We start from the raw sequence: 23,841 nt of genomic DNA, 5'->3' as shown, positions 1-23,841 counted from the left end.
TTAGCCAATCACAACACACTGGGCTAGCTAACCAATCAGAGCCCATCGCCTATTTCTGAGGGAGGGGCTTCATAAAAGGAGGAAATGATCAGCCCGTTTCTCAGAGAAGGGACAGAGCGGTGTGGAATAAAGGTAAATTATGTGAAAAATAATGCGTTTTTAAAACAAACGAAGCATTAACACGTTAGACTGCACCCCTTTAAGGTGAAAGTCAAAGATAAGTTATTGTTGATGATAGTTACTCGTAGTTTAGACTTAAGTGTAACATTTAAAAAAATTGTAGTTATTTTCTAGCCATACACAGTCAAGTTATAAATTAAATGTAAAATTGTATAATTAAATTATGTATTTATATTTTATATATTCCATGTTTTATATCAAATTATTTTAAAATAAATAATTTTTTGTTAATTTTCTGAATATACATTTTATATTATTCTTTATATATAGATAACCATTAAAAACAGTGTTGTATTAATGTGATGTAATGTGATGTCATGGTCTAATGCTGCAGCTGAGAAGGTGATGTCACTGGGTCGCAACTGGCACAGGCCTTGTCTTCGCTGTGTGAGGTGCAAGAAAACACTGACCCCTGGTGGCCATGCAGAGGTACTTACAAATGTGTCATACAACCTACTACTTCTATTAAAGCACAATATGCAATTACTACGTCTTTGCCTACTCTGATAGAGATGTTTACAAATGCATTTTTGAATTATTGTTTTTTTTGGGTTTTAAATATTAAATGACAATTAAAACAGTAGCTAAATCTGAAATGTAAATCCTATAAATAATGTAAATGATGTATTTGTAGAATATCTACCATGATGATTGCTTCAGACTCCTTAATAATGTGCAGTATTTTCTCTATTTTCTGCAGCATGAGGGCAGCCCGTACTGCCATGTGCCCTGTTATGGGTACCTTTTTGGACCAAAAGGCGTAAACATTGGAAAGGTGGGCTGTTACATTTACGAGAAAGAAAATGCAGAGAATGAAATGCGAAGCGAACATTAAGTCACAAGGAAAAGCTAATTTGTTTCAGAAATATTTTTTGCATATTAAAAAAAATTGTAAGGTGTAAAGATTTATTTTCACATAGATAAATGCAAATATCGTTGCATGTAGTCTGATCATCAGAAATGGCCACTGGCATCTTATAAAAAAGTAATACAAAAGTCACTTAAACATGCACACATACATAGGCTCTTTCTCTCTCATTTTACTGTTTTTCACAAACAAACTCACAGTTTCCATTTATTCATTCACGCCTCCATTCTTAGAAAATATCTGTAATTATTACATGGCACTGGAGAAAGTTGTAAATCCTTGTGTAACTAATAAAACATATTTTAAAAGAACTTTGGAATTGTTCTTTCAAGTTTTTTGCGTGCATTTACTCTTCTGGGATCTGAACAGGACACTAAACAACTTTGGTTGAATTTAGGATTGAATGTGCACACAATCTCAGTGGTCCTCATTGGTTTCAGTTGTTGTCATTTTCTCCTCATCCTCCTGCTTGTCATGATAAATGAGATTTTTCCTATTCAATATGATAAAAAAATGACTTGGTTAATGAAAACACAATATAAACTTTCCAGATTCTTTTAGATTAAACACACCTACATCTGTTTTGGTCCCAATATTACTTCCTTGACTCAATAGAATTACTCAAGTATAGTGTTCAGCAGTGTGTTAATACAAGTCTTCTATAGTTGCCTTAACAAAATACTATACAGTAGGTTATGACTTACCCGGTACCCTCGACATCCTCTATAGTCTCAGGCAGACACCTGTCTCGTGTCTCAGGTAACTGCCAGGCCACCACCGAAGCAATGAGTGCCACAGAACACAGGATGGTCTGAGAGAAGTGGCCCCAAAAACTGTCTAATAGCAGGACTAGAGGAGCCAAACACACTCCCAGACGGCCCAGGAACGAGTTATATCCCATCCCATTTTGCCTGAAGGATTCAGTCAAATAAATGATTTAGTTATGTAATGAGGAAATGTATGAAGAATGCAAATGTAAAATATGCACTCCTTTATTTTACATTTATATCAAATAGTAAATATATCATTATGTTGACTGTTTTTAATTGTTACCTGAGGACGGTTGGGTAAAGCTCCGAGCTGTATAATACAATTGTACAAAAAGCTGCAACTGCGAAACCTTTACCCAGTACTGCCACCACAGTACGACCAACCCACTGATCTGAATGTGAAAGAGGATAATGAACACAGTATGACTGAATAAACAAATTATTGTCATTTCTGGTAAGTTTAAGTTTTAATACGCTTATGCCATCTCTATATTGTGCCTTAAACCATTACAGTATTTTCCCCCATTCTATCCTATTATCCATTATACAACCGTTAGTTTCGGTCAACGAATCTAATCGACCAAGCAGCGTCTCACAGTTAAAATGTTTAAATGACTGTTCCTGCAGTTACATCATTACGCCAGCAGGTGGAGGCGTATCTCAAACACCCCACCCTGGAAAAACTCGTTTCAGAAAGGTAGCACCACTTCAAAATAAATAGCGTTAGCACCAAAAAACACAGCTGTACTCCCTAATATTTGTCATTTATTTCTTGCACGATTGTACGCTGTGCTACTTGGGTTAGGTTATTCAGTGAATATCAATAAATGGTTATTGGACAAGGTCTCCAAGTGCTATTGAGTATTGTCATGATTGCATATATAATGATTATTAATTATGGCTAGAATGGCTTTAATGTTCTCCAAAATCACAAGGTGAACCTCTATTTTATATCCTAGGAAGTATTTTGGTCTGATGTGAACAGCAACAGACACAGCAGGGTCACCAAATCTGACAAGGCAGCATAACACTGAAATCTGTTATCTATTTGACACAGAATGGTTTTAATGTTACCTAAATTCACTCTGCTGCTGTTTAATCACCTGTTTTATATCACAGAAAGCATTTTGCTCTGATGTGAACAGTATCAGACATAGCCTACACATTACCGCGGGAAGTAGGGGTACTGGGGGTGCTGCAGCAGCCCCTGGCTCGGAGATAAAGAAAAAATGGGGGTGCTGGGGATGCGGTGTTAAAAATAAAAAAAAAAATTGAATTTTGTAACAAAAAAGAAATATAACTAATTTTATTAATTTGAATATTCATTAAAATCATAGGGGGAAAAGCTTAACGACAATAAGCAACAATTGTCGCGTGACGTCACCACGTCCGCATCCGTCATTGAAGCTTTAAAAATACACCAGTCAACATGGCGAGAAATCGCATTTCTGATTTTTTCGCGAAGCCCAAAAAAAATAAAAAGAGACCGAGCCTTGAGCTGGCGATAAGGAAGCAGACCTGGAGCCTATGCCTAGTGGGCAGCCAACCAGCAGTAGGCATACGCATTAATCTTATTTTGTTTTAGTAGTATTAATTCTAACAATAATTAATTCTAATTCTAACAATTCTTCCTGATTATCCAGTCAGTATGGTAGGCTACTCTAAGAAGCCCTTTATTGTGGTCACACTGTAAAACATGAGTTAAGTCAAATCAATTTGACTGTGTATAAGTTGTTTAAAACGTTTATCATATACTGATTTAAAAAAAAAAACATTTGTTGCCATGACTTTTTGATCATATTTTTCCCCCATAACACGTCTGTACCCAAATTAAGAATTAACGAGCATGTCTACAGTTATTACAAAGAAACAGAGAAAGAGCGAGAGAGTCCATTTACCTCAGCAGCAACTATGACGCATTCTCGCATCTTGATCTTTAACGTCATCTTTTCGTGGATCAAAACTAATGCTTAAGGTTGATTCAATCTACAATAATAATAAAAAAAACGTTACATCAACAATAAAATAGTACAATGATGAAGTCGCTTAGCTTATATTAAATGTAAAAATTGAACAAAACGAATAAACTGATGACTTGGTGTAACCGCGTTGTAACATAAAAATAAAGTCTTTGTATTTTCCCCTTTGTGGGTCATTATTACTATTAATAATAATAATAATAAAAAAACATAGGCCCACAATGAAGTAGTATCATTAAGAAATTCACATATTAAACTGAAGTTTTATTAACAAAATGACAATTTTGTTTATAAAATTTGTAACGCAAATATAATGGATTTCCCCTTTTAAAACGATCGTAGTTTGTGGTTCATTGTTATTAAAACAGATCAGTCATAAAGTAGTACAATGGCAAATTCGCATTTATTAAACCTCTAACTCTTATTAACAAATTGATGAAGACAGAGCCTATACTTGCGCTGTAACCCAAATAAATAAGGTTTACCTTATTTAAAACGAATGCTTAGTTTGTGGTTCATCTTTGTTTTTTCATGAAAACACAGCAACAATAAAGACCAACTCAGTTATTTTAAACGAAGAAATGAAACGTTTATTAACAAAAGTTCTCTTGCGCTTTTGGACCCGCCACCAGTCATTTCGCTTCACTCTCCTCACGTGACTCCTGCGGCTCCGAGCTGCTTGGAACGGACGCGCGGCGTATTTCTTGCACGATTGTACGCTGTGCTACTTGGGTTAGGTTATTCAGTGAATATCAATAAATGGTTATTGGACAAGGTCTCCAAGTGCTATTGAGTATTGTCATGATTGCATATATAATGATTATTAATTATGGCTAGAATGGCTTTAATGTTCTCCAAAATCACAAGGTGAACCTCTATTTTATATCCTAGGAAGTATTTTGGTCTGATGTGAACAGCAACAGACACAGCAGGGTCACCTTATCTGACAAGGCAGCATTAAAGGTTACTGAAATCTCTTACCCCCTCTATTTCACACAGAATGGTTTTACTTTTAATGTTACCCAAATACAAAACTTCTCTCTCCTGTGTTTTAGAAGGCAGTTTGGTCTGATGTGAACATTAACAGACATACAGCGGGCTCACTGAATCTGACAAGGCCGCATCGCAGGTTACCGAAATGATGTCTGCAGTTTTAAAGTCTTATTAATATGTCATATAAAAGTGATAATACTGCTTTTCCAAGATATTCAGTAGCAACATTACTTTTGCACATGTAATTATAATCATTGCATAATCATATGTTGGTTTTGCCAGTCTTACCTTTGGGTATGAATATGTTAATCATGAGGCTGATTCCAGCCAACAGCTGAGCTCCTGCTTCAGTTTTACGTCTGCCAATCTTCTCCAGCAAGTAATATACTATCAGTTTAGATGGAACCTCAATGGCTCCATACACAAACTGAGTGAGGTACATATTTAGTCCAAAGCCTGTGATGTTGAGGCTGATACCATAGGTCATAGTGGCAACACAAAACCTGTAAGAAGTGAAAAGCCATTAGTAGATTATTTATTATTCAGACAATGACGTCTGTCCTTGTTCTGTAATCTAGTGCCACTGAAGGCTATAGTGCAGTCTATAGTGAAGCCAACAGTCTGCATTATTTCAACTTATTTTTAAAATACATTAGTTGTATTTAATAGCAGGAATCCTCGAGAGAAACTACATTATCTATGATTCTGCAATTAAATCTTCACCAATCAGAGAACTGGAACAAGCAAACGCTGTACACTGAATATACACATATTTTACAATAAATTAAAACAATTAAAGCTGTTAAGCACAGTCATGTACTTTTGAATTTTGTCTAAATTTCAAATACTTCTTTGCTTTAAATCAAAGTTTGTTATGTGTTTCACCTCATAACTGGCTGTTTAGTTCATGGCTTTTAACTCTTTAACAAAGACTTTTTAAAAATCTCTAAAAAAATAAGACCAAGGCCACTGAAAAGGTGGGCAGATACTGTTCGTAAATGAACTGTGGTTCATTTACACACCATATGGTTCCTGTGAGTAGAGCCAATCTTCTCAACTTAGGGGTTCTGACTAGGTCCAGATATGAATAATTTTTCTTTCCCTCATCTGAAGCTATGATGGAGAGAGCCTATAGAAGAAAGACAGAGATGTACTGTAGTTAGCCTACAGACAGACAATTGTTTAAAATAAACTGATCAATCCCTTGTTATATATCATTTTCTCTCACCTCAGGTTTGATTCTTGAAATGACTTCCTCCTTGCGATTCATGACAGCACATTTGTGAAGATAATAATGAGCTTTTTCCGCCCTCCCATTGGCTATCAGCCACCGAGCCGACTCTGGAACCCACCTACATCAGACACATTTGCTCTATAGAACATTCTTACCCTTAATTGTCTCATTTGACAGAATATGCGAGGTCCATTACCACCAGAGGACTGTGGATAGCAGTAAAGGTGATGTGACAGCCACTGTCAGCCATCTCCAGTCTCTGATACAGAACGCAAAAAGAGACAACGAGGTGCTCCCAACAGCCCATGCCATACTGCCAGTTATACATACAAGCCTTCTGTGCTGAATGTCCACCCACTCCACATCTGAAGAAAGACATGCATGTACAGTAAGGCCATTTTACTTTGTTTTATATTCACATTCAATCATAATCTGAGGACCTGAGATAGGGGTCTTACTGAGTACGACTGAGACGATAACGATGCCGGTGATGGTGAATCCACTAAAGAATCTCAGCACTGCAAACATGATGAAGGAGGTAGAAAAGATGCTGGCCAATGTAAAAGCCATTCCTGATATATAGGATACGAGCAGCATCGGCTTACGGCCAAATCTACATGCCAAATACAAGACAGGTTTTTTCATACAGAACATTTCCTGCTTGTGGCGGTCTTCATAAAATGCTAATTGTTCATAATATTTATCATAATACACAGTTCTGTTTTTTTTAAACATCACCTGTCACTCGTGCCTCCAAAAAAAGCTGCTCCAAACATCACTCCGACAAAGAAGATGGTGGTCACAGCTTTATTCAGACCTTTTTTATCACATACCAGATCCCACTTTGAAATAAAAAGAGATGGAAAATAATTTTTCTTAAGGAATTGCAATGAACTGCTTCATGAACTTTCAAAACTAGATGTGGATGAAATATATCACTAGTTTTATCATGACATTTTTATCCGAAGGTCTTGAACCTTCAAACTTTCATATGACAACTTGTCATATCACAACTCAAAATTCCCAACTAACTTCCTTTTTTTTTGGATGTGAAAGGGAGGACATATTTACCGACACTGTAAAACCTAATAGTGAAATTTACTAAATGAAGTAAATAATTAGTTTGAACCGAATTTGGGCGGCAGAGTTTAGTCCATTTCCAGTTTTGGTATTTTTAAGTTTTTGTAATGTTGGACTTTTGGGGGGTTACTATTGTGCTGAAGAGTAGAATTTAGGGTTTATGTTGAGAATGATCCAGTGACTGAAAAACTGTTACTTTATTTGAAAAGCTATAACTCTGCACATGCAGTGATGTTTTTTATTGCAATGCACAGAATTGCTAGCTAATTAACTGCTAGAGACTTGCTTGAGTTCATTTTACGTTTCATTTTAGGTTTCAAGGTTTAGCTAAACAATGCATTTGAGTATAGTTTACAGTGATTCAAATGAAAAAGTTTACAGTACTCATAAATATTGTTTTTTAAACTTAAATGGTTTAAGGCAATCCTCAAATGATTTGGAGTTGAAGTTGGATTTTTCAGCACGCAGGCCCATCCTAGCAAGAAAGGGTCAACAACATGGTTTATAAAGTGCAGCACCTTCTTCACTGAAATCTCACCTGTGTGGCGAGAGTGCTGATGAACGTGCTGTTGTCATACTCCCATCCATTCTGGCACTGGACTACTGGAAGTTCTGAGCTGCTGGAGGAGTTTGTCAACAGATGAAACTGAGGATAAGAGAACATGTGACAAGAAGCAGGAGTCCCATCATCTTGTGCTGGAATACTGACAGTCAGTTTCTGCTCCCGACTCAGATTCCCAAAGATTCCCTCGGCATCCAGAGAACTGATATCACAGTGGTGAGATGGGATGGCGGCGATAAAGTTGCTTAATAGAAAGTGACATGGTAAAGTGAATCGTCCTACAAAACTGATGCAAAGAATCATCTTCTGAAACCTGCCGAAGCCATTGATTTCCGTAATTAGATCTTCAAACTTCATGGTTTTTGTTGATACACAGACTTTCCTCAGTGTCTTCCTACAAAATCCCTGGTTTATGTGGTGAGTTTTTATGGGATAACAAAGGTTAAGGTTAACTGGAAGTCAGATGCATCTTGTACTTTGGTCATTAAAACCAAAGCTGTGGTTGTATGTCTGTGTTTAATGTGTGTGTGGCCATATCTTCAGACAGTTTGCTAGCTTGTCAGCAGTGGTGAATGATTTGTGATTTGGTTGTTAATGCTGGTAAAAGAGTGTCTCGCCATCTGTGCAGTTCATGTTGTTAATGCACATGGACATTGACACCTTTCACAGATGATATATCTTATCACACTAGCACTCTTTTGGCTTCACTTCCTTTTTGATCTCTTGGTAGATATTTTATAGGGACTCACTGGAGTTTGCAAAAACAAAAAAAAAAGGCAAGCTCCGTCTCTGATTATGATAAAACTACATCTTTTGTCAGAGTTAAGAAGGATTTTCTTAGATAAAATGAGAACCATTTATTTGTCATCTAAATGCTAACAGATTAATTTAGAAAGAGTAGAAAAGCATAAACACATTAGGTGATGCTGACAGATTGGGTTGTTTGTATGGTCATTTGTACAGATTAACTTTTGTTATCATTGAACTGCACTGATCTATGTTTAGAAAACCTTTCAGACAGCTGTTATCCAACAAGCTCATTGTGCAAGGATTTGTGGTTCACAAAACTTGTGATTAAATCAAAGTTATGCTTTAATTTGACACTTAGTGTTGTATGCATAGGCCCAAAGAAAGAAATCAATTCATTAATCTTTCTCTACAGACATAAACACTTACATTCTGCACTTTATTAAACACTTTTTGTGAAGCACTAGGGCAAGATTCCAAATTACTGATTAATGAACAGTAAACTCAGGTTTCAAGTTTCATAACATATTTACTTTCATTATCCCAGACGAAGCACCTTATAACTGTACATATAATGTTAGTAAACCAGTGCAAAACCTGGTTTTTTTTTTCCTTCCTTTTTTGGCTACATTTCCAGGCAGTGTTGGGGATAACACATTACAAGTAATGCAAATTACGTAATCAGATTACTTTTTTCAAGTAACTAGTAAACTAATGCATTCTTTTTAAATATCTGAATTACTTTTTCAAATAAGTAATGCAAGTTACCTTGTTTTCCAATTTATCACTGACACCTCTTCTGTCCCGTATTAAAGGAGAAATTGGGAATGAATACAGAGGCACTTCCTTCAGCCTGAGTCTTATTAATTTCACTTTTGAAAGGGCCTTTACAGTTGCCAAAAATATAGCTTTGAGTTTTTTTGTTATTAAAAAACAAATAAGCAAGCCTAGCCCTGATGACAAAAAGTAATGCAAAAGTAACGTAATTAATTACTTTCCATAAAAATTAACTAAGTAATGCAATTACCCAGCGAGCACCTTGATATCAATTTGATGTCAAATATTGGTCATGACTTGATGCTGTAACCACTTAAAATTTGGACGGCAATTTCTTCCAGTGGTAATTTGGTGAAAACAGGAAGTTAATCCCACACTGAAATTGGTTTAATGTTCATGTAGTGGTTTAATGTTTATGTAATATATTTGACGTTCAATTTACATCAAACCTAAGTCGTGTCAAGTTTTTGATGTCAGGTTGATTTACATATTTTACCTGTTTTTTTTTTACGTTAATTTTTATTAATCTTTTCAACATCAATTGCCCACTGTGTAGTTACTTGTTATGGAGTAACACAATATTGTAATGAATTACTTTTTGAAGTAACTTTCCCCAACACTGTTTCCAAGCACAAATTATTTCTTGCCCTGTAAAAATAGAAAGGCCTGTGAGCTGTTCCTCCTATAGTATTCCTTTATATGTGGATTAGTGAGTCACACAAGTCTGACAAAAACATCACAATGAGGAAAACATGCAACATCTCCCTTCAAATTTCTCTTTCAATGTTTTAATTAAATGATGACACATAAATAGGGTTATGGATAAAAAAAATAAAAAATTCTACTACAGTTATGTGTTCTGCACAATTAAATTGTCTTTCCATTTCAACCTACTGCTTTCTTTTTCATCCATTTTTTGATCTTGTAGTGGCAAGTTATCAGTGCCCTTCCTGTAATTTAAAACAACAAAATGAACATTCTTCGAATTGCAAATGATTATGCTTAAGGGTTCAGTTTCCCAGACTAGATAGTTTTTCCACATAACCGTACCCGATTCCCTCGACATCCTCTATAGTCTCCGGCAGACACCTGCCTCGTGTCTCAGGTAATAGATAAGCCACAAAAGCAGCAGAGAGGCCAAGAGAAGACAAGATGACTTGAGAGAAATGGCTCCAAACATCATCCGACAGCAGGATCAGAGGAGCCACAGACACACCAAGACGTGCCACAAAGGAGTTATAGCCCATCCCATTTTGCCTATATTTTGCATTTATGAGTATATTTTTAATTCAACTTAAAAAATAAAAACTATAAATATTTACCATTTACAGTTTTACACTACTGCTCAAAAGTTTGGGGAAGATTTTTTCTTCCGTTTTATTCAACAAGGAGGCAATAAATTGATCAAGTGTCAGTAAAGACATCTATAATGTTACAACAGATTTCTGTTTGTTCTTTTGAACTTTTAATCCATCAAAGAATGCTAAAAAATGTACGAGTTTCCACAAAAAATTTAAGCAGCACGACTGTTTTCAACATTGATGATAAAATGTTTCTTAAGCAACAAATCAAGATATTATAATGATTTCTGAAGGATCATGTGACATTGAAGTCTGGAGTAATGGTTACTGGAAATTCAGCTTTGCCATCACAGGAATAAATTATGTTTTATTATATTAAAAAAGTTAAATAGTATAAATAATATAATAATTGTAATAATATTTCACAATATAACTGGTTTTACTGCATTTTGATCAAATAAATGCAGCATTGGTGAGAGTGTAACAGACTTTTCAAAAAATTTCAAAAATCTGACTGACCCCAAACCATTCAAATGTAGTGTAGCTTTTGGCACTAGATCTAAATTTTACTACAGTATAATTTTGAATGAAACTGGTTTTCATACCTGACAACAGTGGGGTAAAGCTCAGAGCTGTACAAAATAACTGTGCCAAAAGACGTGGCTGAGCAGCCTTTTCCCAGCACAGCAATCACCGTACGAACCACTGACTTATCTGAATGGCAAGAGAAAGAAACATTGTTGCTCTAGATCTTGTCATAGGCCAATATGTGGCAATATGTCAAAGGGCAAACTGTATACATTGTCATTTCACTCTTCATGTTAAAAGATCTTTAAGTAAGGCTCTCACCTTTGGGAATGAATATATTAATCATCAGGCTGATTCCAACAAACAGCAGTGATCCAGCCTGAGTTATGCGTCTTCCAAACTTATCCAGCAGATAATAGATGCTCAGTTTAGCAGGAATTTCAATGGCTCCATACACAAACTGAGTGAGATACCTATTTAGTCCAAAGCTTGAAATGTTGAAACTAATTCCATAGGCAACAGTGGCAACTGCAAACCTGGCAGTGAAAAATCCAGCAGAACCATGAGATTTATCTGAACATCCTTTTACTGATGGAACTGTTGTGTGTGTTTGTGATTTGATAGTTCACTACACACCAGGTGATTCCTGTGAGTAAGGCCAGTTTCCTCATCTTAGGAGTCCTAACCAGATCCAGGTATGAATACTTCCTGTTTCCTCTGTCAGTAACTATGATTTTAGCCAAATTCTATAGAAAGACAAAGAGAAAAAAAAATATGTTCAAATATATCCGCAAACTATGCTAAAATAAAAGCAAGAAAAAAAAAATACAGTTCCTGACTCCTTTTACTTTCTCATGCAATGGCTCCATACACAAACTGAGTGAGATACCTATTTAGTCCAAAGCTTGAAATGTTGAAACTAATTCCATAGGCAACAGTGGCAACTGCAAACCTGGCAGTGAAAAATCCAGCAGAACCATGAGATTTATCTGAACATCCTTTTACTGATGGAACTGTTGTGTGTGTTTGTGATTTGATAGTTCACTACACACCAGGTGATTCCTGTGAGTAAGGCCAGTTTCCTCATCTTAGGAGTCCTAACCAGATCCAGGTATGAATACTTCCTGTTTCCTCTGTCAGTAACTATGATTTTAGCCAAATTCTATAGAAAGACAAAGAGAAAAAAAAATATGTTCAAATATATCCGCAAACTATGCTAAAATAAAAGCAAGAAAAAAAAAAATACAGTTCCTGACTCCTTTTACTTTCTCATGCATGTTACTGAGATTTTTATTTTAAAACATTTTTATGACTTAATTTTCCTGTGAAACAACAGAATTCTCTCTGGTGACATATGCTTGACTTCTCCAATCATCTTGTCTGCTTGAAAACTGTCCTTTTCTTACAATCGACAGCAAGCTGGCATTCAGATCGGCCTCCATCCAATCAACAACTGATGGATAGAACCAAGCTACATTTTTTTTTCAATAATCTGTTTCTAAGGAGGGAGAAAGTTTGCTATACTGGGCCATTGTTAAAAAATATATATTTCTGGTATTTTAAAATAAATATTTTTTTCACTGATATTTTGGATTTCCTTCTGGAAATTAATTGAGATTCTTTCAACTCAGGTTTTATGTTGGCAATAATTTCCTTGTTTCACATCATCTTTACTAACGAGGGAGAAAGTTTGTGCCATTGTTAATACTGTACCATTCTTAATAAAAAATATATTTCTGGTATTTTAAAATAAAATATATTTCTTTACTACCATTTTAGATTTCCTTCTGGAAATTCAATGAGATGCTCTCACCTCAGGTTTTATGCTGACAATAATTTCCTTTTTACGATTCATGACAGCACATTTATGAAGATAATAATGAGCTTTATCCACCCTCCCGTTAGCTATCAGCCACCGCGCTGACTCTGGAACCCACCTATAACAACATCAAAATTCATATTTATGAAATGTAAAGTATTTTATATTGAGAACGTGCAGCAAGCTACTTTTTGAAAAAGGCACATTACATGTACCAAATGATTTTCAGATGTGTTCTATGACCTCTATTTAGGTTTGGTTTATTTATACTCACCACCAAGTGATTATGGCAGTAACGGTGGGCAATGAGATGGCAACAGTCAGCCATCTCCAGTCTCGAATGAAGTATGCAACCAGTGGAAAGCTCATGAAGGCAAATGTCCAAGAGAGGCTGTCAATCACCCCAACCAGCTTTCTGTGTTCAATGCTCACCCACTCCACATCTGATGAAGAACAAATCAACAAAATAACATATACACACACTTTGCCAATTAGAGTGATTCAGTGATCTTCATTTTAGAAACATTATTGTGTTTTTTTAGAGCCTCAATAATTATAAAGTCAAAGCAATTTAAAAAGAGAGTGATTCTCACTGAGTATAGTGGAGATGATGACACTGCCAGTAATGGTGAATCCAGTGAAGAATCTCAGCACCGCAAACATGATGAAGGAGGAGGAAAAAGCACTACACAATCCAAATCCCATTCCTAACATATGTGACACCAGCAGCATTGGCTTACGCCCAAACCTGAGCAGAAACAGACATGTGTCCACTTAAAAACACTCAAGTGCAAACACCCCAACATTTTTTTGGATTGATTAGATCAGTGGTTCTCAAACCTGTCCTGGAGTACCCCCAGCCCTGCACATTTTGTATGTCTCCCTCATCTATCACACCTGATTCAACTCATCAGCGGAGACTGCAAGACCTGAAGTGGGTGTGTCAGATATAGGGAGACATACAAAATGTGCAGTGCTGGGGGTACTTCATGGAGAGGTTTGAGAACCACTGGATTAGATTATTTGGAAAAATGTCCAGTGTGTTTCTAATGCAGCTGAGATTAATTTAAATAGATAGTTTACCCAAAAATTTTAATTATGCTGTTCCAAACATGTAAGACCTTTCTTTCTTCTGTGGAACATATAAAAAGAGGTTTTGAGAAATGTCTCTCAAGCATTGATTTCCATAAAATTGGAAATCAATGCTGAACCGATGTTTGCAAACGTTCCTTTTTCATGTTCTGCAGAAGAAAGAAACTCATACAGGTTTGGAACGACATGAGGGATAGCAAATCATGACAGAATTGTCATTTTTGGGTGAACTATCCCTTTAAGCAACTGTGCTAGTTTTTGCTAATTCTAAACTAACATTTCCATGATTTATGGAAACCTCAAAAACCTAATTAAACCAATTTAGCTGCACCAACATTGCACTCAAGCTCCCGAAAGCAGCTGCTCCACACATGACCCCAATGAAGAAGATGGTGGTTGTTAATCTGCTCAATGCTCTTTTGTCACACACTAAATCCCACTGAAAGACACAAAAAAGATAGCGGTCACAACTTGAGAAAAGTACAAAGTGTATCATCAGTAATAAATAAAAAAGCAAGAGTCTTCTCACCTGTGTGGCGAGAGTGCTGATGAACGTGCTGTTGTCATACTCCCATCCATTCTGGCACTGGACTACAGCAACCTCTGAGGGGCTGGAGGAGTTTGACAGCAGGTGGAATTGAGGATAAGAGAACATGTGACAGGAAGCAGGAGTCCCATCATCCTGCACTGGAATACTGACAGTGAGTCTCTCCTCCTGAGTCAGGTTCTCAAAGATCTCGTCAGCATCCAGAGAGCTGATGCTGCAATGATGAGAAGGGATAACAGCAATAAAGTTGCCTAACAGGAAGTGACACGCGAGACTAAATCGCCCAAAGAAATTGATGCACAGGACCATCTTCTGGAACCTTCCAAATCCATTAATTTCTGAGAGAAGATCTTCGAACTTCATCCTTGCGCTCTGTTGTGTTCGACCTGGTTGAGGTTCTGTCTCACCTGGCTCTTTTGTTTATACCTCACAGTCATAACACTCTAAAGGAGGGAAATGGTTAACAGAGGGAATGTCTAAAGCTTTGTGGAACATTTGTAAAAATTAAACCCTTTGGTTGAAACTTTACATTGTGGTGATTTTACAATAGATGTTTATTCTTGCTTTGTCATTCTGAGATTATCATAACTTTGCCCTCAAGGCAGCCAGTCTGTTGACTTGTAACACGAATGTAACACAAATTTTATCTTTACTGTGACATCTGGTTGAAAAGAAAGGAATTAAAGAATGAAAGAAATTCATATTTGATTGCGGCAAGTATGTATTAAAGGCATTTATAATGTTACAAAAGATTTCTGTTTTAAATAAATGCTGTTCTTCCAACAAAAATATAAAGCAGCACGTTTCAAATCCTGATAATAAAAATATAGATTTATACGTTTCTTGAGCACCAAATCATAATCATCAGAATGATTTCTGAAGGATCATGTGACACTAAAGACTGGAGTAATGGCTGCTGAAAATTCAGCTTTTCCATAACAGGAATTATATATATATATATATATATAAGGTTTATATACTCTATAAGGTTTTGTAGTTTGTCGCAAGAATAATAAGAATTTATTAAATAAAGACCAAGACAATTCAGCGATGAATTTGATTTTTATTAGTTTCATCTTCTCTACAGTTTCACTTTGTCTGCTTGTAAGGCTCCATTCCAAGTTGTGAACACACTGATCTTTTCCTGTGTAACAAATAAAATAAAAATATGTTATATTTTTATATCAAGTTTAGAACATTGCAAGATATTTTAAGTAATTCATTGAGCAATTAAAAAAAGATTCTAGTAGTAGCAGTAGTAAATGATTATACACCTAGTTTTCTCAACGTCCTCAATAGTCTCAGGAAGCTGCACATTGTGGGTCTCAGAGAGGAGCAGCGCAAGGAGACCTGCACTGAGAGCCACAGAGCAAAACAGGACCTGTGGCAGAGGCAGCCAGACCTCGTCCAGAAGGCTCACAAGAGGTGCAAGAGAAACGCCAACACGACCAACAAATGAGCTATAGCCTAATCCATTCTGCCTAAGGTCAGAAGAGAGAGAATTTTAATAACACCATTTTTTTTCCATTTTATGTACAAACACAAGTAGATTTGCAAATGATAAACAACTGACCGTAACACAGTTGGGTAGAGCTCAGTGGTATAGAGGAAAACACATGTGAAGGAGGCCTCTGAGAATCCTTTACCCAGCACAGAAATGACTGTACGGGGCAGCCACAAATCTAAAGACAGGACCAGAGACATCAACTGAGCCATAAATTACATGACTGAAATGCATGACTAAAATGTGACTAATAACTCCAGATCCACTGGAATTTTATTTTATTTTAAATATGCAACTACTTTTGAATGGCGTCAATGGAGAAAAATGCTTTTTGTGGCCGGATGGTGTAGCAGGGGCCATAATAACTTTAAAATACATTAAAATAAGAAAGCAATGTTTTGATTTAGTTCTACATTGTGTGAGAATCAACTATTGATCAACGATAAAGAATTATATATTATTCGTGATATTTATATATTATTAATATATTCGTTTTTAGATAAGTGGAATCATCCCATAAATGGCCCACTTGTAGTTGGATTTTCATATTTAACTGGGATAGGATGAAGTATTTTAACACTGAAAAAAACCACACTGATTTTGACACCAAACATGTGATTTTACCATCAGAAAGCTTTTTAAATTTTAAATTTTAGAATGACTGACATGCTGAACACGACTGTGACATCACAATGAATAACTTTTACATAATTACATTTAGTCATTCACAACAGTGACATTCTATGTAATTATTGTTCTTTCATTTAAATGGACTGAAAAGCCAGGCAGATGATTGTGATGTCATAATAAATGACTGACTGTAATAGAAAACATTCACATATTAAATTCAATGAATGCCAAACTCATGATGACAACATCATAATAAATGGTTGTTCTGTAACGGAATAAACTAAACAAAACAAACATTCACAGTTTTAAAGCAAGTTGAGTGTCAATCACATGATTGTGGCATCATAATAAATGATTGTTCTCTGTCTTTTACCTCTGGGAATGAGGACGGTGATGCCAATGCAGACCCCTGTTGTAATCAGCGTGCCCACCTGGCTGTACCTGCGGCCCAGTTTATCAAGACACAAATAGGCCACCAGTTTTGATGGCAGTTCTATGGCACCATAAATAAACTGGGTCAGGTACAAGTTCAGCCCAAAACCACTGATGTTCAAACTGATGCCGTAGTAAGTGAATGCCACTCCGAACCTGCAAAAAACAATTTACTTTAATATCTTAGTAAACCAGGTTGCTCTGACTTGAATTTGAAAAGGAAACCATGATTTTAAGCCATTATAAAGACAAAAAAATCCCACCAGGTGCTTCCAGTAAGCATAGCCAGTTTCCTCATCTTAGAAGACCTCACGAGATCCAGATACGAGTACTTCCTGTCACCTCTGTCCTCAGCAATTATAACATTGGCAAGGGTCTGAAAGGTCATGTTCTCAAAAGTTTAGGAAAATGCAGAAAATGTAATCGCTTCCTCAATATCGCATATTAAAATGTTACCTCTGGTTTGATATCTCTGAGGTTGTGTTGCCTGTTATTGGCTGAGGCACATTTGCTCAGGTAAAAATGGGCCTCTTCCATTCGTCCATTGGCTATAAGCCATCGTGCTGACTCTGGGATCCACCTAGAAGACAGGAATGTAGGTGATTTGGGAAAACTGGACATCTGAGTCAATCATAGTAACATCTTACCTCCATGTGATCACTGCCAGTATGAGAGGAGCTGTTACTGTGATGACCAGAGGCCTCCAGTCGTTGACGAGATAAGCAATGCCAGGCAATATCATAGTGCTGATAGACCAATCAAAACTTATTATAACTCCAGCAATCGTCCTGTGTGCTATATCGGCCCATTCTACACCTGATGAATAATAATAAGTTCTATTATTTAAACCAGAATGTCAGTCTGTGCATTAGTGGTATGGATTTTTAAGTGACTTTCTGCAAGTTAAATCTTTATGCTTGTGATTGAGTGTGTCATTCAATCATTCATTTAGTTCATTTAAAAATTCTGCTTCATCTGGTACTAAACAAGTGTTGAGCTGTGTCCGTAAAATCTGTCTACTAAATACTACATTGTGTTTGAAGCATATTAATTATAAAATACATATTAAATGGTCACCCACAGACATGTAAGAAAGCACTCACACAGGACAATGGAGATGATGCTGATGCCCGTAAGGCCCATTCCAGTGAAGAACCTCATTATAGCAAACATAATAAAGGACTTGGAAAATGCACTGGCCACCCCAAACGAAATGGCTATCAGGTAAGCCACCATCAGCATTCGTTTCCTACCATACCTGGAATAAACAGAATCCATGAGAAATACCTTATACTGGCATGCTGGGGAAAGTATAGTGTGACAGCTGTTTTCAAAGTAGTGTAGCTTTTCCAGAACAGGCTACTTTTTAATATCTTTAAAAGAACAATGCTGTCACCTAAACGGATCTTTGTGACAGTGAATCAGTTTGTCCTAAATGATCCTCTCTCTCTCTCTCTCTCTCTCTCAAATGCATGTACAGTTGTCTGGTTCATTAGAGTGAATCAATTTGTCCTAAACAATTCTCTCTCTCATAAGCATTGTAAGATCGGTTCATTCTAGTGAATCGATTCATACTAAATGGTCTTCTCTCTTAAATGCATGTAGTAGTGTTAGAAAGTAGTTCAGTCTAGTGAATTGATTCATCCAAAATAGTTATTTTATTTGCATGCAATGTTGGAAAGTCCGACTCATTGTAGTGAATTGCTCCAAAAATGAGTTTCTGTACTATATATAGATTTTTGACCCAGTTATGTACATTAGAGTGTTTTTGTTGTATATAGTACAATTTTACTACTACTTTAACCATTATTGAGATGTCCATTCATTCAAAAACCCTCATCTTTTTTTCTTTAATATTATTATTATTATTATTATTATTATTATTATTAACACTTAGTGCTCCTTTAAGTAACATCAAAATTTTGTTTGTGCTGTAGCTACCTAACAGTAACTGTAGTTTAACTACTTCAGCTTGGCATGCTGTTGTAGCATCACTGTTCACTACATCTCTTAAAGGCCAGATCCATGTCTTACATTAAATCTCACCTGTCACTCAGCCAGCCAAAAATGGCTGCTCCTACCATCACACCAACAAAGAAGATGGTGGCTGTGGCTTTATTCAGACCTTTCCTGTCGCACACCAATCCAAACTGAAAGATAAACATATATATTGGTCAGAAAGATGTCATTTTTCTTTTGATCAGTGATGTACATTTGAATTGGACATTAATCAGAATTACAATCTTGCTTCATTCAAAACTGCACTAGTCAGAGAAACAAAAAGTCCCGCCCCCACATTTACACCATTGGTTGAGCCATTGGTTTTCCCATTGGTTTTGGGAAATTAACCCCTAAAAAGCTTACTTATAATTGTCTCTGAATTTTAACGTAAAAAATCTATACACTTCAGCTTTAACATTCATTTAGGTTTACTGTGGAGACTATATTTAACAGTCGTAAAATTAAATTATATATTTATAAAAATGTATTTAAATTAAAAACAAATAAAGTGAATTACCTCAGTAGCCAAGGCTGATTTAATTGTGCTGTTGTCATACTCCCATCCGTTCTGACACTCAACTACAGGAAGTTCTGAGCTGCTGGAAGAGTTTGCCAACAGGTGGAACTGAGGATGGGAGAACATGTGACAGGAAGCAGGTGTCCCATCTTCCTGTGCAGGAATACTGACAGTCAGTCTCTCTTCTCGACTTAGATTCCCAAGGACCCCGTCAGCATCCAGAGAGCTGATATCACAGTGATGAGATGGGATGGCGGCAATGAAGTTGTTCAACAGGAAGTGAAATGGTAGCGTTACTCTCGGAATCACCAAAAGGGCGATGATACTGATCTGGTATTTTCCAAACCCCCCAACCTCAGTCAACAGGTTCTCAAACTTCATCTTTGCTGATCTAGTCTTCTGATGTGGCTCAAAAGAAACAATGAGGGCAATATGGACTTGAGTTTGTCCAATCATAAGTCTACTTACACATTCACTGCTCTGGTGTAGATCATTAACCTCTCATATACTGACATGAATGACATTCATACATATTCTTATTCTCTTTCATATCTTTTTCTCAAACACACATGCACACACAAATAAGTAAAGTATGTTGACTTGACACGCTTAAAGTAACTTCAAGTAACAAAAACAAACTGAAGAAAACACTCAGGACAGACACTCTGCACTGAAAGATTGTACATTAGTCTTTTCTTTTAGTAAATTAATATCTAACACCAATGGGGGGGTTGAAACCATAGTGGAAGGCCTGAGCTTCCACTAGTCATTTGGTTGGATTTCTTCCTGCTTAATAAATGACAGCAGTGTTGGACAGTACTACAGTAGTCAAACTGAGGACAAAGGCAGGTCTCTAAAAAAACTATATTATATATATATTTTTATTATATTATATTATTATATATTTTAACTACCATGAAAATGTTAGAATTATTATTACAATTCAATACAAGTTTTGTTTATATTAATATATATTTAAAATGCAATTTATTCCTGTAATGTCAAGACTGAATTTGTCACATGATCCTTCAGAAACCATTTTCAGGAATAATTTCTTATTATTTACATTAAAAACAGTTGTGCTGCTTAACATTTTTGTGGAAACCATGATAAAAATATATTTCCAGGATTCTTTGATAAATAGAACGTTCAAAAGATACGTTCAATAAAGTTCAGTGTTTATTTTATAACAAGTAGAAGTCTTTAATGCATACAGAACTTGCTGAATAAAAGCATTATTTTAATGATGTAGCACCAGATAAATCAAAATTTAATCTCCTTAACAGAACTGCAAACTGGAAAGTGTTCAAGCTGTTGCACCACATCTAAAGAATAACTACTCTTTCTCCAAAACCTGTCACTTCTACTGCCATCTAGAGTTTCTGTAAAATGGTGCCATTATTAGAAGGACTGAACATGCAGCAACAGAAATTTGCATCAATTATGTCCAAGTCCAGCAAAGCTTTTCAAACCCAAAAAGCTATAGGTGTCAAACACACTTTCCTATCTCACTCACTGCCATTACAGTGTGAAGCATCTTTGGTCAGCTAACTTTTTAAACACAAATAGTCTAAGCAAATAGTGGTGGACGAAGTACACAAATCAAGTACTTGAGTAAAAGTACACATTCATAAACGAGACACCGCTGTGTTTGAATGGAGATGTGACTTTGTTTCAAACTATTTTCGACGACGAAATAGAGCAAAATCAGACAATAGTGTTATAGTCAGACAATGTAAGTCACTTAATATTAACTTCTTGTTTATTGAATTGTATTAAATCAGTATCACATTTACAAACTCCTTTAAAAATCATTAAAAGCTGGCACTCATCTTAGTTCATCTCGATCTCAAATCTATAATCAACGAAGCTCTCTACACTGCGCAATTAATCTCTCAGTTTGCTTATGAAAGGATTCATGAGATATGTCTGTGATACATTACTCAACGCTGCAAAAACACGTAACGTTAGAAACATTTGAAGCTCCCCTGAGCGCAATCACAAGTATGATGATGATCGGGTCAGTCGCACTGGTGCTCCTAAAAAAATGTTTATAGTCGCACGCAGTAGTTTTCAGTCGCAAATGCAACTTTCATTGCATTTTTGTTTCATGCAACCCTCTACGGACACCTTGGCAATTGAATCGCCATTGGCTAGTAATTTTTTTTTGTTTACTCGCCAGACTGAAATACTACACTTATATATATACATCACATCAATTCTGCATGTTATGTAAGACTCTCTTGCTCTCTCTCACTTTGCGCGTGTGAGAGAAAGCGTCAGCGAGTCGTGCGCCTTCACACTAGAGTTTGTTACACCAAATACGCAAACACAGGTGCGCTGCGCATCCATTGAGATGAAATTATAAATATCACAGATCGCTTGACGGAGAGTGAAACTCTGAAGCGCTCAGTCAGAGTGTTCTGTGAGTGAAAATATATCTGTGCTAAACTTATACTCAGCCTGCAACTCACACACTGGCGAGTAAAATCTAAGAATGTATTAGCCATTGGCTAATATTAGACATCATTTAGTCGCCAAGAGTGAAGATTTAGTCGCATATGCGAGTGATTTACTCGCAGTGTAGAAGGTTGGCATGTGAGCAGAGCATAGCGGGGAGCAGATCAGTGAACGAGGGTATAGCGCCATTTTACCAGAGTTGCCATGTTACAGCACAGTAGCGCTATTGCAAACAGGTTTACTAGTATAGTACAGAGACATTTCCTGTCAGTGCGTTATTTGAGCAGACTTTGAGCAGTACATGAGCAGAACGCACATTCATAGAGTGGAATATTGAGCTGAGCATTGTGTTCTTAGTTGTAACAAAAAGAGTTGCGAGCGTGTAGCTGTAGAACAATCAGTGAGGTGCATTGAACAAAAACTTGCAGTATTGTGTAGATGCACCACTGACTGACTTAAACACGTCAGATTGGTCATTGTGTTCAGTGCTCGATTGGCTTGATGCTCAATGCTGTTATACACATTGTAAATAGAAATCTTTTTCGGTCTTTACAGAGCGCTCACACATACACACAGGAGAGTTTGAAAGCAAAGCCTATTTAGCTGTCATACTCGTGAGATGAGTGAAATTGGTGTAATGTCTTTATAAGCTAATTAGGGGTGTGTGATATCATATTTTTTTTATCATAGATGATTAAAGCATCTCCACGATCTGCTTTTGAAGAAATGTAGCAATAATATCACTTATTCTTGATTTCCTGTCTTTTCCTTTTAATTTTTAGCTCTATTTATTGCTATAAGAAGTTTCCAGAATCCTGCATAGATTGTCATTCTTATACGTTTACTAGGGCTGGGTTTTGACACAAATTTCACAATTCTATTTGATTATCCTTCACAAGCTTGTGATTCGATTCGATTCTGATTTCAATTCAATTCAATATCTGTTATTTTGGATATATATCAGGTACAGGACATGGCAAATTTTCTCAAGAAAAAAAAAATCTCTCAACTAGCCTAATGCTGTAAAATATACTTGAGAGTCAATAATATGGAAGGTTGAAATTAGCTGATTTATATACAAACACTTAAAATATAATCAATAAAGTTATAATACTAACTTGAACTTTAAATTACACAATTATATTTTTACTCCAATTCGTTTTTTGAAATATAAACATTTAAATGGTGGTTGTCACAAAAACTTGACAGATTTATTCAAACATAAATTAAATATTGAAGAACGGTAAAAATAATTATAATAAATGTTATATGGTGCATATTTAGCAAAATTCAATTCAAGTTTATTTGTACAGCGCTTTTCACGATACAAATCATTGCAAAGCAACTTTACAGCAAATTAAGTTTCTACAATATTTAGTGGTAGCTTATCAGTGGTGACTGTCAGTCAATGTACATATGGCAGAAATGTACGGAAAAATCAATTAAAGACGTAATCAAACAGACAATGAACATTATTAACAGCAATTATTATATGATGCAATCAAACTTATAGCAAAATGTGGTAGTTCTGTATGTTGTTTCAGGGTTGGCATCATCTGAGGGGTTGGCATCATCTCTTCTCAGGTGTTCTGGATCCAGACTGAAGCTTGTGTAAATCCTAGCCCGTGGCAAAAACAGAGAAACAAATGGAGACATAATTAGCGTAGCTGCTGTTCCAACCAAGCAAAATTTATTGGTTTAACCCAAACTAAAGAATAATAATGTGCATTTGATCAGATATAACTGCAGTAAAAGATTATGAGATGCATTATTTGAATGCTTGGCCAAAGAGACTTTAATCTAGATTTAAACAGAGAGAG

The 23,841-nt window shown here is 36.1% G+C and overlaps 3 protein-coding genes and 1 long non-coding RNA gene across 4 annotated transcripts; 1 reads left to right on the top strand and 3 right to left on the bottom strand.

Moving 5' to 3' along the window:
- Positions 1-462: 462 nt before the first annotated feature.
- On the top strand, positions 463-1,359 carry LOC107663282 (uncharacterized). The gene is made up of 2 exons (XR_001631314.1): positions 463-609; positions 881-1,359. It is a non-coding gene; the product is annotated as an uncharacterized LOC107663282 (long non-coding RNA).
- A 106-nt stretch (positions 1,360-1,465) lies between these two features.
- On the bottom strand, positions 1,466-8,038 carry slc22a7b.3 (solute carrier family 22 member 7b, tandem duplicate 3). The gene is made up of 10 exons (XM_016453445.1): positions 7,643-8,038; positions 6,763-6,866; positions 6,483-6,637; positions 6,221-6,389; positions 6,019-6,142; positions 5,813-5,919; positions 5,079-5,293; positions 2,102-2,210; positions 1,753-1,959; positions 1,466-1,541 (listed from the first exon to the last, which is right to left on the bottom strand). Exons 1-10 carry the CDS (start codon positions 8,021-8,023, stop codon positions 1,466-1,468), a joined length of 1,647 nt encoding a protein of 548 aa, XP_016308931.1. The 5' UTR covers positions 8,024-8,038.
- A 1,822-nt stretch (positions 8,039-9,860) lies between these two features.
- Positions 9,861-14,840, bottom strand: LOC107663281 (solute carrier family 22 member 7). Its single transcript, XM_016453459.1, has 10 exons — positions 14,460-14,840; positions 14,266-14,369; positions 13,432-13,586; positions 13,113-13,281; positions 12,833-12,956; positions 12,072-12,181; positions 11,341-11,555; positions 11,097-11,205; positions 10,241-10,447; positions 9,861-10,140 (listed from the first exon to the last, which is right to left on the bottom strand). Exons 1-10 carry the CDS (start codon positions 14,838-14,840, stop codon positions 10,041-10,043), a joined length of 1,674 nt encoding a protein of 557 aa, XP_016308945.1. The 3' UTR covers positions 9,861-10,040.
- Positions 14,841-15,551: 711 nt separating this feature from the next.
- slc22a7b.1 (solute carrier family 22 member 7b, tandem duplicate 1) lies at positions 15,552-19,983 on the bottom strand. The gene is made up of 10 exons (XM_016453454.1): positions 19,562-19,983; positions 19,090-19,193; positions 18,147-18,301; positions 17,691-17,859; positions 17,500-17,623; positions 17,307-17,419; positions 16,985-17,199; positions 16,051-16,159; positions 15,752-15,958; positions 15,552-15,621 (listed from the first exon to the last, which is right to left on the bottom strand). The coding sequence occupies exons 1-10, from the start codon at positions 19,940-19,942 to the stop codon at positions 15,567-15,569; spliced, it is 1,632 nt and encodes a 543-aa protein (XP_016308940.1). The 5' UTR covers positions 19,943-19,983; the 3' UTR covers positions 15,552-15,566.
- Positions 19,984-23,841: the final 3,858 nt, after the last annotated feature.

Source organism: Sinocyclocheilus anshuiensis, unplaced genomic scaffold, assembly GCF_001515605.1.
Source record: "Sinocyclocheilus anshuiensis isolate Anshui unplaced genomic scaffold, SAMN03320099.WGS_v1.1 scaffold1719, whole genome shotgun sequence".
Taxonomy (NCBI): Eukaryota; Metazoa; Chordata; class Actinopteri; order Cypriniformes; family Cyprinidae; genus Sinocyclocheilus; species Sinocyclocheilus anshuiensis.
Note: the sequence above shows the minus strand (reverse complement) of the source record. Positions and strands in the feature narration are given on the sequence as shown.